Raw genomic sequence first — 14395 nt, 5'->3', positions numbered from 1 at the left:
AATGAGACCTTATAATGCAACGGAAAGTTGTTACATTTGTATTGCTGATGCGTTTAGTAAGCAGACTTTGTCATTTTATATATCAGTGCATGCAGCTAGGAATCCTGCTCTTCATATCAAACATCGATGGAAGTTTTATCTTATGAAAATAACTTAAAAGTACGTAGGGTCACATAAAGTACTGTTCCAAACACAAATGAGGCAATTTCTTTCCTGTGACAATGCCCCCAAATTATGAATATTTAGTATCTTCCTTCCTTTGTAAATCAAATTGAACGAGTGTGTGGTGTTCTTTTCCCTTTGTCAAGCTGGTGGTTGTGTTTAATCATATTATGTAAATCTTCTATAATAGTATCAAATCACTTTTGAGTCTTTTGATGTGTAATGTTGCTCAAATTAAAATGGATTCATTTGTAGGTCAAAGTAGTTCTATATGAACCCTTACAAAAATTAACCATGTCATTTATTTTTGCTACTGTTCTCTCACACACATCCTCCTCTCTTCCAAGGACCCTCACGAGTTCTCAGCTCAGGGAGGCTTCTTGAGCTGCAAGTTGAAAACCCCAGCCCTCCTACTGGTAGAGCTATACAGAACTTTGCTGATATTACATGGCTGCTGTCCATTACACATTCAAAAGTCAGGTTTCTGAAGATATTCTTAGTGTCAGAAAGTGAATTCTGAATCCAAAAAGCCTGGAGATGTAATATGCAGTAATCCAAAACTCAAGGCTTTTGGTTGTTTCCAGCTGTGTTTAGCTGATTGATCTGTAGCTTTGCTTTCATTGGCTGTGCTCAACCTTCACTCTAAACTAGCACAGGGTTTCTTGCATCGGTAATGCTAGAAGCTATGACTCTTTTCTACCTCAGGCCTCTTGTAAAGAAGCAGAAACATAACTGAAATAAGAGAAGGTAAATGAATAACTAAAAACTTGTGGATACTGGTAATGCAGCAAGTTGCTGTGCAGTGTTTTCTACAATATATGGTAAAGACCTTAACTTTTATCTTGCACAGGGATGTAACCATTTGGACTAGATATTAGGAAGAAATTCTTTATTGTGATGGTGGTGAGACACTGGAATGGGTTGCCCAGTGAGGCTGGCTGTGGATGCCCCCTCCCTGGAAGCACTCAAGGCCGGGTTGGATGGGGCTTTGAGAACCTGGTCTAGAGGGAGGTGTTGCTGCCCATAGCAGGGGGTTGGAACTACATAATCTTAGTGGTCGCTTCTAACCCAGACCATGCTGTGATGTAACTCTGAATTAAAGCAAAGTTACTGCTTTTTCGATCTAGGTTCAGAAGTTTTGAATTAAATTAATTACACCTTTTTATTGCTAAGGCATTCTTTTTCATTATGCATGTATTCAAAGAAAAAGTGTTCAAAATACTAAAATCACACAAAATATGTTATCAGTTATGCTTCTCGATAGATTTTAGTATTACGTAAACAGTATCTTAGATTTACCCTGCAGCCAGCCACTTCCCTCATCTTCTAGCTCTTTGGTTCCCATTTTCTGGTGATTGTATGGAATGACGGTTGGAGCAGGGATTCCTGCTTATGCAGCAGGCTGTTTTACCTGGCCATGTGAACAGCTCTCTTGGAGGTGAAAACACTGCAGCTGCCAGGAATAAGGGATGTGCTAAAAGGTATAACCATTGGCTGCTAATGGAAGCATTGTGCTGTTCTGACAGAGGACTGAGACTGTGCATAAGGTGGGGTACTACAGGAGAAAGGAGGATTGATTTGTTCTGCATGTGCCTGCAGAGCAAAGCAGAGAGTCTCACTGATCCTACTGGTCTACCTGTGCTTTCCCCTGGTGAGTTGTGGATGCTGTGTTCAGCAGAGTAACAACAGTAACAACCACAGAGAAATGTGCTTTGGGTTTGTTTGGATAGTTTGGGGGTGGGGCTTTTTTTTACACACAAACTAGATTTGGTATGTGCTGTGGACTGGTATAATCACTGAAAGTCGTAAACTATTAATGAGTTCATGCCACAGCAAACAGGTGCAGGTGTAAATAGTATTTCTGTTTATTCTTGAGCAGTGTTTCATATGTTCTTAGGGAAAAAAAAAAAAAAAAAAAAGTAATAGAGTTTGCTTGGGCAAACCATTGTTGAAAGTGGTATTGACACCTGTCCTACATCTGGTGTTAACATGGTATTTCTCGAAAGCTAATAATGCAAACGACTGATTCAATACTAGATGCAAAGATACTAAAATGTTTGAAGGTAGGATTTGTACCTGAATGGCACATCAGTAAGATTCAGATCCTACTGTAAAAATTGTGTTGGTAACATGATTTTATAATCAGTAATACTTTTGTGTGATAAAAATTGAGTAATCTCTAAGGTCTCACCACAGAATCAACTTGATAGCCTATAAGTTTAACATTAGAGTACAAAGCTTGAATCTCTGTTATAAGCATTCTGTTCCAACTGTCTGTATTTCTACCACAGTAGGCAGACTTGTGAAAAATGAAAATAATGTAGTATTTAATGATAAATGATATGATTTTCCTCTTCCCTTGGCTTTCAAATATGGGCATCATACACAATGGAACTTACAACTTCAGAATTAAGATCTTTAATAAGTTCTCATGCGCTAATTTATCAGAACTTTTTAACATTCTCCAAAAAATCTGATTAAATTATCATATTATATACAATATTCATACCTGATTATTTAGTTCATAAAACATGATGTAGATTCAATTACTAATTACATTTATTTTTTTTCCTACTTTTCCTGTCCTTTTCATTCTGAATGATGTGCTCTCATGATGATTGCTGTATGCAAATTCCTAGCACAGCTGCATTGAAGATGACTCAGAGTTGTAACACTGACCTCAGCTACCACCTCATCAGGCCTCAGTCCTCTCTGTTCTTGTCTTCCAAACAATAAAAGATAAAGCTGCCATTTTCCCTTATCAGCAACACTGTAGAACTGTATGCAGCACCTCACATATCTCTGCTGGAAGGTTCTAAGGACAGTGCTAACCCCGCCCCATATTCAAACTATGGCATACAGATATATGTGTGTGTGTGTGTATTCTGCAAACCTACTCGTGTCATTTTCACAAGCACTATATGACTTTAAGGAATGATTTTGAGAAAATATTTGTTTAGAAAAGCATTGCAGTAATCAGCAGTATTTCTTTTTTGTGTCTTCAGTTCAACATGGCAGGACATGACAATTGTAAAAATCACAGAAAGGCCTGGGTTGAAAAGGACCACAATGATCATGTAGTTTCAAACCCCTGCTATATGCAGGGGCACCAACCACCAGACCAGGCTGCCCAGAGCCACATCCAGCCTGGCCTTGAATGCCTCCAGGGATGGGGCATCCACAGCCTCCTTGAGCAACCTGTTCCAGTGTGTCACCACCTCTGTGTGAAAAAATTCCTCCTAATATCTAACCTAAACCTCCCCTGTCTCAGTTTAAAACCATTCCCCCTTGTCCTTGCACTATCCACACACATTATGTGTTGCTCCTTTTGTTTTATATTTTAAGTTCTGGAAGTTAGGGCTATGTGAAAAAGCTCTTTACAGAATGTCAGGAATATATGTCAGAAAGTCTTCCTTTCTTGTCAGTACCTTGCATACAACTGAAGATGTATGGAAAACTGCGGTGTCATCTGTGCACTGTGGTCAGTTCATTGTAGAACTGAATAATTAGTAACACCAGGAACACCAATAAACACAGTGTAGTTGCTGCATGTTGTACCAAATTAACCTTATGCAGTGAAACTGGTGCTTCAGAGAATGCTTCTCAAAAATGGCAGTTTCCTTGGCTTTTCGTTTAATGTAATGATTTTAACAACTGAAGCACATTTTATTTATAATTCCTTTTATGGGTTATGAGTTGTGCAGTGGGAGATGAACTCTGTAAGTGATGATGTTCATACTGTCTTTATACATATACTGAGCCTTTATTATCATTCTTTCATTCTCATAAGGACATGATGTAGCCCATATCTGAAGTCTCCAACTCATGCAATATGGAAATATTAACAGAGGCCTTATGTGTGAAATGCTTGACCATGCAATTGTATAAATGTGGCTTGCTCCAAAATAGTATCAGTAGCCAATGAGATTACATGCAACGATGAAAATGGTGCTAATACGCTCTTGCATGTTTTCCCTGTACTTCTTCTCCGTCACCCTTTTTGACTGTATCTTCTGAATTCTCCCTTCGTTTTCTTCCAACAAAGGCAAATATGCCATGAGGGATCTGGTCCACCGACTGCCAGGCGCTAACAACAGCAACAGCTCAGCGAGCAAGGCCATGTCTGATGACACCGTTACTGCCATTTGCTGCACGCTGCATGAAGTCATCACTAAGAACATGGAGAATGCCAAGGCCTTACGAGACGCAGGCGGCATTGAGAAACTGGTTGGCATATCTAAGAGTAAAGGAGACAAGTATGTTTTGCAAATCCTTTTGCACCTTTTTTAATATCTCCAGTAGTTCTAACTAGTTCTTAATGTGTTTGCCTCCTCTGTGCAATCGTGAGTTGAATACTTTGGTTTCATCACAAATCATGTGCCCAGTGTGAAAGGTGACAGGAAACAAAGATAGTAGCAAAAGCCTCTGCTGTAGCCAGTTTTTGAGTTACTATCAGTAGGCTTGTGCACTGTAAGAAAGAGTAATTGTCTGATACCTCAAAGCAGTTCCAGAAGATCCTAGAAAACATTAGAGACCAGAGTGTTGGGCTGCGCTGTACAGGGATCCCATGAAAGGATGGGATGCTGATACAGTTCTCTTACTGCTCCTCCTTCTTTGGTTGTATAGTCGCTGTCCCTCTTCACCACACCCACTCTTTTCCCAGCCGCCAGCTTGCTGGTAAGGTGGACTGTAGAAGAAAAATGGATCCATAGATATTGTGAGCACCACGCTTCTGAGAGAGCATTAGCCTACAGGCTACCTGTGAGGCTCTAAAACAAAAAAAATCTGCACACAACTGTGACATTTTCAGAACAGCCACAGTTTCATCTTGTCCATTTTTCTATGTGTGTGCTTTTCAGGAAGAGTTCACTCTTCATCCTTCTTTCACCTGACTCGGCGTGATTCTTGTATTTGTCAGTCCACGGAAGTATAATGTAATGGGACCGGGGTAGCTGGAAAACAAAAAGCCTTCACTATAGTGTAGAAAACTTTCAGCACCTGCTGGAAGCAGTCGTCACACAGCCTATTGCAGCATCAGAGCTCTAGTAGAGCACCTACGAAGCCAAGCCAGAAGAAAGAGGAAGATTTATGCTGCCTACATTTGGTTTGAGAACACCTCTGATCAGAGCATTACCAATATAACTTAATCATATTTCTTTTCCACTGTTGCCATTCTTTTGTTTCATACCAAATTCATTATTGAAACATTCTCACGCACTGGCTGTAAGGGGCAAAAAGTAGTAGTATAACAGATGTGGAAGCTCCTATGCTCCACTAGTTCATTTATGTTTGCATTATTTATTATTATTAAATCTTTTTGATTTTTTATGTGTTTTTCCTAGATCAAGTGTGCAGATTGCAAACAGGTTCATATCCATCTCTCATAAATTGAGTGTGTCTCTCCTCAAAATAATGCATTTGTGTACCTATTCATTATCTGGCAGAGACCATTAATACCCGTTGAGTCTGGAATTTTCAGAGTATCACAAGCAGTCTTAAGAGGATCTAAGGGTGTAGTTCTTTAAGTATTTAGACCAGGTACTGCAGCCTTCCAAAATAGTGATATTTGTCCTCATCCAAAGTACTGTGAGCTGCAGTCAGATGTTCTTATTGTTACAGAATACAAAGCTATAGAACAAGAAAACCTATAAATTCAGTGATACTAATGCTCATCTTAAGTTTCATTTTTCAACTTCAAGAAATGTTAGTATTTTTCACCATTTTTCACCATTGCTTTAGTTTGCTTTCTTGCTGTTTAAAAAATCAGAATGGCTAGTTGTTGGACTGATAGGAAGTTCTTGCATTCTCATGCAGTAAAAAACTTCAATATGAATTTGTCTTTTATGTGATGAAGCATCTGTTTCTGCAAGTGCAGGATGCTGGCCTGGTCACTTGGTGCAAGCGTAGAACACAAAGGTGTCAGTGCAGTGCACCCCAGACTGGCCTCACTAGTCTTTGGAACATGCCCGTGGTTGTCACACGCTCCCAACAAGAGACAGCAGGAGATAACTAGCATTCATAAGGTCATATTGGCCACACACAGGTCTTTACCTAGCTCCCATTTCTCCTCAGTATTTACATTATGGTTGATGCATTTATGGTTACTCTATGGTTATTCCATGCTATCCATGCCTCACTAGCCAGTACGGCTGGGAGTATAAGAGCAACTATTCTCGATATTGCTTATCAAATTCTTATTTATTCATCAGTTACCCACCTATTACTGTACTCTTGATGAGAAATGGGGAAAAAAAGAAAAAAAATAAATCAGAAGGAAAATAATACATAAGCTAATAGACTCAGTTATGCTATGAACATCATTATACCAGCTTTACTCTCAGCCTCCCAGTGGCCTTTCTCTGAGGTCACAGCACACCACAGAACATCTAAGAAGACTTGCTGCCCAAACCAATAAATTATGCTGCTGGTTTTCTGGTTTTCTTTTTGGTTTTGCAGACCTTTGCCTTTTCTGAGTAAAACATGAATCTCTTCAATAGCTGCCCCAAACCCCGTCATTCTTCATTTCGGACTTTGGCCTTTGCAAGGTTTTCTAGTACTCTACTGCTTTATACAAAGTATTGGTGCAGTATTGGAGCTTAAGTACATAAATTATGACCCCTAAATGATCTGGGTTTTCCTCACAGTCCTTTTGTTTTCAACTCTATTTGGTTGAGCTAAATGCTCTTAGCGTTCTTCTGTTGTTTTAGGTGGATTTTTTTATTTTTTTTTAATGTTTTGTTTTGGTTTTGAACATTACATATCCCAAGAGGTATATACGAATACTTGAATGAAACAGTAGTTTAGAGCCTCTTTCAAAACCTGCTTGAAGAGAAAGTTCATGTGAAGTTATGTGTGATTTTTAACATAACATTAATAGCAGTCATCATAAATACTATGTTGTACATAAGATGAAAATCCTAGTTGGATCCTGGCTGCTGCAGAGGAGCATTTAATGCCATCTGACATGACTTGAAGTATGGCCATTTATAGAGAAAGAAATTCTGGCTCTAAAATGTCCTGGATGCCAAAAGTTTTAGCCAGGACATTCTCTTAGATGTACGAAATGCCAGTCAGTTCATCAACAGTGTTCCTATTGCTGCCTCTCCCATTCCTTTTGCTGTGCTCTCAACATGAATCCTCATTCTCACTATGGTGAGAAATACACATTTTGCTCCTCACTGAATAGCTGGTACTGTAGAAATAAAGTATTGTGCTTGCTTATAAAAACATTTTTCTCTGAGATGCCAACAAAAGACCTTACTGTACATTGATAACATAACTTCAGTTGTGGGTTTAAGTTCATAGTAATGCACTTGAAAATTTGGATGAATGGAGGTGAATGGCATCTGGCATTTTCTTTCTCACTTTTTTTTTCTCTCTCTCTTTCTTTCAATATATGTGTGTAACAGGCATTCGCCAAAAGTGGTGAAAGCAGCATCTCAGGTCCTCAATAGTATGTGGCAGTACAGAGACCTGAGAAGTCTCTACAAGAAGGTAAGGCTTGAGTTTTTTTCCAGATTTGTCATCTTTCATGTGGCTACCAGAACTTGGGTGCTGAGAGACTTTATAGGCCAAAACTGAAAATTCATCTGGAGTTTAAAATTTCTCAAACTTGGAGCTGTAGATTTTGTTTTCCCATTTCTACTTTTAATATAGGAGTACCTCATTTGGGAAAAAAAAAAAAAAAAGAAAAAGAAAAAAATAAAAAGGTGGGGGGGGTTATAAAAAGAAGCATGTCAATGAAAATGGGTTATGAATTTGATTTTCTAAAGAAATCACACAGTAAGTGCTCAATCTGACAGCCCTGGAGAGTGAAGTCCTCTATACACAGAACAAACATATGCAAGCTCTCCTATTGTTTCTTTCTTTCTTACACCTCATACTATCCAGAGGAGGTTACCAGGTTTTCAGCCCTTCAACTCCCAAATTTCCTCATGAGATTGCCAACAAGAGTATCTGAAGATGTGGCCCATAGGGACCAGTTACTTGTGAAGCTGAGCTGAAACTTGATAGCTTTGCTTCCAGTCAGCTGGCAGACAGTAGCATCAAATACTTGGTTTTTAGACAGTCTGTAGAGAGCGCCATGCGATTCCCATAGGCCTGCTAACCTCTTAGAAATGAATTGCAGTGTGGGTAATGTGATCCTGTGAAAGAAATTTCCTATAGTTTTTAAAAATAAGTGTCTACTTAGTAAATGACAACGTATCCAAGTACTTAGTGTGGAATATTTCCAAACTGAATCACACCATGGTTATACACTATAACTACACTGCTTGTGTAATTATTGTTCTGCCAGCTTAGTTCTCAAGGGTCTGCTTACCATGTGGAATTTCACAGTTTATATAGTTGCTATTTGTGGTCTCAGCAAGGAGGGCTAAGACTTCATCTGGCAGAAAAGTTCAGGTCTCGGTTAAGGCTGGGATGTAAAAGAAGGAAAGTTCAGTGTTGTAGTACATGTGTGTTTTGCAGTAGGAGTGAACTTAGTTATGTGGAATTTATGCACTAAGTCTCAAACTCTCTGAAGCTGATCTTCCGCTTGAAATGCTGTTCTTCTGCGTGCCTCAGCTCTGCCTTGTGTCTCTGAGGAGCAAGGAAGACAATTATTGAGTTTATCCCACTGTTCACTTCCATTAGTTTCAATCACCCTTTGGAATCCTGTGGGTACAGTAGGTAAAGGCACTTTGAGTAATGTCTGTTACTCAGGTGTCCCATTATGAGGTGGAAGCAAACAGGAGCTAAAGTAGACTTTTCTTGAGGCAAGGCAGGAGCTGGCTTGAGGTCTGCATAGCCTAAATTCCAGGCATGTGGGTGGCTGCGCTGTAGAGGCTAAACTTTATTACACCATGATCTGTTCGAGGTTCATACCATGACTAGCTCATTTTCAGCCTTCTAGCTTTATATATATGCTGTGATGGATAAGTGGTTCCTGAGGTTGCTCCATGCACAAGGTAATCTGTATGCTGTGTGGCTTTTGAATATATTGCTGCCTAAAGGACATTCTGTTGGCTGCCAGTGTGAATGTGCCCAGTAATGTACTTAAATACTAGGCATGCTTGGATACTAAGCACCTTGCATGCTTAGAAGAACATTTTCTGAGGCCACAAATGCATGCTTGTGGTATGGAAAATAGGGCAGGCTATACTTCGAGGTAGCTTCCAGGATATTCTTAGCAGAGTTTGACTGTCTGCATTCTCAGGAAAAGGTTTAAAAATCACAGTATTGGCTAATTCCTACACACTTTACTAAATCTTAAAATGAAGTTGAATCTCTGCTTCAAGGGCTGCTCTGAAAGTAGTGCCTCCTATTTAAGTTTGCTGGCCCTCGATGTAAGAAACGGATGTTGATCGTATGGCAACAGGTAGTATGGTACAGGATGAACCTTCTCACCAATATCCCATTCCATGGTGTTGCCACGTGACAGATGGCAGCAGAGGGGCAATCTGACAAGATGGCATCTGACATGGAAGTGCATATGAAGCAATGGTGTTTCATTGAATTCCTCCATGCAGAAAAAATTGTACCCACTGACATTCATCAGTGCTCGCTGAACGTTGATGGAGTCTAAACAGTGGATGTGAGCACAGTGAGGGGTGAGTGGTTCATTTCAGCAGAGGTGATAGCAATGTGAAAGACAAGCCATGTTCCAGGAGACCAATCCACAGCCAACACAGCACAAAATGAGGAGCATTTTTATCTGCTCATCAGTGCAAATCTGTAGATTGTGACCAGGGAACTCTGTATAGAGCTGAATATCAGCTTCAGTGTGTTGGAAATGATTGTGGCATTGCTGGAATATCACAGATTTGGTGCCAGGTGGATCCACAGATTGCTCACAGAAGAAACTCTGTATGCAAGTTTGGCAGAGCCGCTTGAACCAATATGAGGCTAAAGGTGACTGTTTCTCAGATCACATTATTCATGGTGATAACATATGATGTCACCACTATGGCAGTGCATGGAATAACAACATGTAAATTCCCCACTGACGAAAACGTTTGAGACACAACTCTCAGCAGGTAAAGTGATGTGCATTCTCGTTTGCGATAGGAAAGGGGTGATTCTTCTGGATTTCCCAGAACCCACACAAAACCATCAACTCTGACTTACATCACAATGCTGGCTAAGCTGAAGGCTGCAAATTTCAGAGTCAGGCCAGAGAAGAGGACAGCTTTTCTCATGAAACACAATAGCGTCAGACCCCATGCCAGTGTGAAAAACATGAAGCACATCACCACTCTTGTCTGGACCTTCCTGTCACTGTTTAGTCCAGATCTGGTGCATTCTGACTTACATTCTTTTGAGCCAGTGAAAGATGTAATTCATTTTCTGAGCAACAACACCATCATAGCAGCTGTGAAACTGTGGGTCACCTCCACTTGAACAAATTTTTACAAGCATGGCATGCATGCTCTTGTTCATCACTGCTGAAAATATGTGGCTAATGATATAGGCTATGATGGAAAATAGCATTTGTCAGCAGAGAATTTGCTCTTTCTAATTATTGTGCTCTTTCTGTCAGCTGTAGTTTCTATAGAAATAAATAGAAGGCATTACTTTCAAAGTAACCTATGTCTATATATTTTCATATGTCATTATATATGCTGCCAAGCATCATATCAGTGCAATTTCTTGTACTCCAAATGTTTGGACAGTTTACTTAAAATAGGGCACTAACCTTAACAAAGTCACAGTATTTATTAACCTTGTCTATAACAGGCTGATCATTGTGCTGGATACCTGTATTTCAGGACTGTTGAAAAAATAATGTTTTTATAATTGGAAAGATGCAACTGTTTGCATTATTTTAATAGTCAGGTAGTTATGCAATAAATTGGCCCAATATAATGTTTGTCAAATTATGCTAGTAAAATGGAGTGACTGTACAGCTGACAATATAATACGATCAGCGCTTTACAGTATCCTGCAGCTTCACAGCTTTTTTGAAGGGCAGGTAAATCCCATTGCATAACTGTTTGCAATTTCATTCTAAGTATCTGTACAATTATTTTCAAAGAATTGGTGGCATATAGAGACACAGTTTGATATTGTCAAACAGGCAAATTATAAGTATCACATATTCAGGGAAAATCAACGGCACCTACCTTACTGTTGGAGAAACAGTGTAAACAAACAATTTGAATTATGGTATGTTTTATAGCTATGTGTTTACAGTAGAGTAAAGGAGGAGAAGTAGAAAGAATGGAAGTATTATCCTTTGTAGTAATGGGGAAAAAGACAATACTTGTTTACTGCTAATCCAGTAGGTAGTCAATAGATTTAGCCCAATTATATTACTATGTCTATAAAAACATGAAAACCTCACGCACTCTTCTAAGTTATCTCAACATTACAGGAATCATTTCATAGTTGGCAGAAGATCAGCTGCACTGACAGAAAGTTCATCCAGAGGTGGGGACTGGTGAGGCAAGTCACTTAATGATTTGCCAAACCTGTGAAGAAAGCCAAGAAGTACACAGGCACCAGTTTTCTTATTGTGGCACTCCCTAATACATTCCTGACTATAATGTGCAGAGAATTGCAAGAGTCAGAATCTTGTTTCCCCACTGCTGCCATGAGCAGAATTGACGTAGATAGGGTAAGCAGTTCAAGCCCCATCCCATCATGGGTGAGCATGCCCTTTAGCTTCAACCAGGGCAACATTAAAATGCCTGTATAGTTAAACCTAAATTAAGCAGCCTCTAAGGAGGCTTTAAGAGCTCCGTTCTGCTTACAAAATTGCCAAAAGAGACAGATTTCGGGGTGCCGACTTCAGCTATGCTGTTTAAAGGAATAGTCAGATTTCATTGTGCCACTCAGTGTCTGACCAACGTTGCCCATTTCTCTGGATCAGTGAAGGCCAAATACTGCTGCAGTATTGCAGCACTCAGTGACTCAGAAAACCTTATTGACCAATTCAAACAATATGCCTTGTCTCAAGGTATTCATGTATTTGTCTGAGAGTGCAAAGAGTATTCTCTTTCAAGACAACAAAAATTTAAAGTCCTATCTAGTTTTTTGTTTTGTTTTGTTTTGTTTTTATCCTGAAAAATGAAGAAAAAAAAAAAAAAAGGAAGAAAAAGGTGAATCATATCTGATAAACCAAATGAAGTTAGGGATATAAGTATTTCTTGGAAAAGAGTTGAACACTGTGCTGTGTTTAATCAGAAAGGCAGTACAAGTAAGACATTTCCATAATAGGTCACTTATTTTATCTCCTTTTGTCCTCAATGCTGCCTTCCTTAACACTTAACAACTGATTTTTGAAAGTTGTTAATGGTTACATAGTCCATGGACAGAGGTGTACCAGTGGTTCAGTGGTTATGTTAAATGAGTAAGGGAGCTGTCTAGCTTGTACTTGTGCTTGGGATTTCTGGTCCATCCTTCTTCTTGAACTATTTGGGCAACCTGTACCATCATAACAACGAGAGGACTAAGTGTAACTTACAATCTCCAGAGAAAGGTCCTGCCCTATTTGTAGTTTGGGAACCCAAGAAAAATCAAAGGAACAACTGCAGTGATTCTTCCAAAGGAATTCGTTTCCAAGAGAGGAACACGGGACCCCACACCAGACTCTAGTGTGTTAGCTGTTTAAGATATGAAGGCACCTGGGGAAACCCAGATGTGAATATGACTGTAGGAAAGCAGATTTTTATTAGCTGCAGATGGTAGTCTATATATCTATCTCGATATTCAAGAAATAACCAACTGTTCTCAAACACTTGTTAAATTACATGAGGAAATTTGAGCAAAAGGGTTGTGCGAAAGGGAAACTAAATGAGCTTAAAGTGAAAGAAAACTTATTAGCCTAAAACAAGCTACAGTTAGCTTAAATGCTTGCAACGTGAAAGAGCTGAAGGGACTGTCAGGGATAATGTTTTCTATTAATTGTTTTGCTTTGCCTAACCACTTAGGCTGCAACAAAATGTCTCTTATTACATTTACAGTTACTCTGTCTTCCAGGATATAAGTAGAGGTCACAGCGAATTTGTAGGAATTATTTTTCTTTTCCAGTTATTATCATCATAGGTTTCTGTTCTTCATGGAATAATAGAAATATTTGTCCTATTCACCAACTGTTTGAAAAAAAAAACTCAACCAATTACTTCAGACTAGGGAGACTGATAAAGGAGATTGTCCTTCAGTGTGTACCATGCCATTTACAGTAGGAAGAGTATTGTGAGAGGCATTTAATGAAGTCAGAGTAGTCACTCTGAAGATGGCTTTGTGTGTTCGTCAGCTGTAAAAGATATTTAAAATTGCCTGAAGCCTTACAAGCTGTTAAGTGGGTCTGGATCTGGGAGAGGACACTCTTTTCATGTGGCTTTTGGAATAATATACTGATGAATCTATGAGAAAGTCCCTTATCGCTAAATGTTCCATGAAAATTGCCAGCAATAGACTTCAAAGCCCTAGTCAAGGTGTTTTAAAAATCTAAAGTCTTTCTTCAGTAAAATATACCTATTCACTCTTTAAAGCTATTAATTGCATCATGTTAGCATGTAGACTTGGAACACATCTTTTGAATTTTCTTCTGGTAACATTATCACCAGTCAAACATCCTCTTTAAAGATGCTGTTTTTAGGTTAAATTTATCTGATGTAAAGGTCTGTGCAGAACTTAAACTCTATATCAAGATCTAAATTCCATATTGAAGTTTATCAAAAAGGTGGCTTAGTTTGAAGGGCTGCACATGTGCTCAAATTGATAATGCACTGATCTTTCAGCGGGACTAAATGTATTACTATGTAATGGTGGAGGTTTTTTCTAGATGTATATGTCGCCCTTTCAAATAAAAGGTGGATTAGTGTAAGGTACCCTCTCCACTCACTGTAGTATAAACTGAATTGTCTTTACAGAGAAGGCATTGTCTAGAGCCCATTTTTATATTTACTTTGAAAATGCAATACCTGATTAATAAATGATTGACTGATTGATTGATTTATGGCAGTGGGCGGCCCCAAGCTTCAGTGTGGCTGAGGACAGAGGATTTTCACCAACCCACCACTCTGGGTCATGGCACGCTCAGCATACTCTCTCCCAGAGCCAAGAAACCAGAATCTATTCCCCATCCCAGGTATTCTGGCTGTCAGCTGACCAGTGTTGAATTGTTATGTTTAATGCATACTGAGATTTGTACCCAGAAGAGTTCTACAGTAGATGTTTGAATCAAAAGTAGGAAAATCTTACTAGAGAATATATTTTAAAATAATGCATTTTATTATAGTAAACTATA

At 39.1% G+C, this 14395-nt stretch overlaps 1 protein-coding gene across 7 annotated transcripts in view; it reads left to right on the top strand.

Annotated features, from left to right (window-relative positions):
* Window positions 1-14395, top strand: part of CTNND2 (catenin delta 2) — a 585077-nt gene that overhangs the window by 543275 nt on the left and 27407 nt on the right. For 5 of the 7 annotated variants that reach the window (XM_015854425.2, XM_015854430.2, XM_015854426.2 and 2 more), the window contains 3 exons: window positions 4208-4418; window positions 7572-7656; window positions 14111-14236. In XM_015854425.2, the coding sequence (XP_015709911.1) occupies window positions 4208-4418; window positions 7572-7656; window positions 14111-14236 (422 nt within the window). The remainder of the gene's footprint in view (window positions 1-4207; window positions 4419-7571; window positions 7657-14110; window positions 14237-14395) is intronic. The other 2 variants (XM_015854428.2, XM_015854427.2) reach the window with 1 other exon arrangement.

This window comes from Coturnix japonica, chromosome 2, assembly GCF_001577835.2.
Source record: "Coturnix japonica isolate 7356 chromosome 2, Coturnix japonica 2.1, whole genome shotgun sequence".
NCBI lineage: Eukaryota > Metazoa > Chordata > Aves > Galliformes > Phasianidae > Coturnix > Coturnix japonica.
This window is presented reverse-complemented; position numbering and strand designations above follow the sequence as displayed.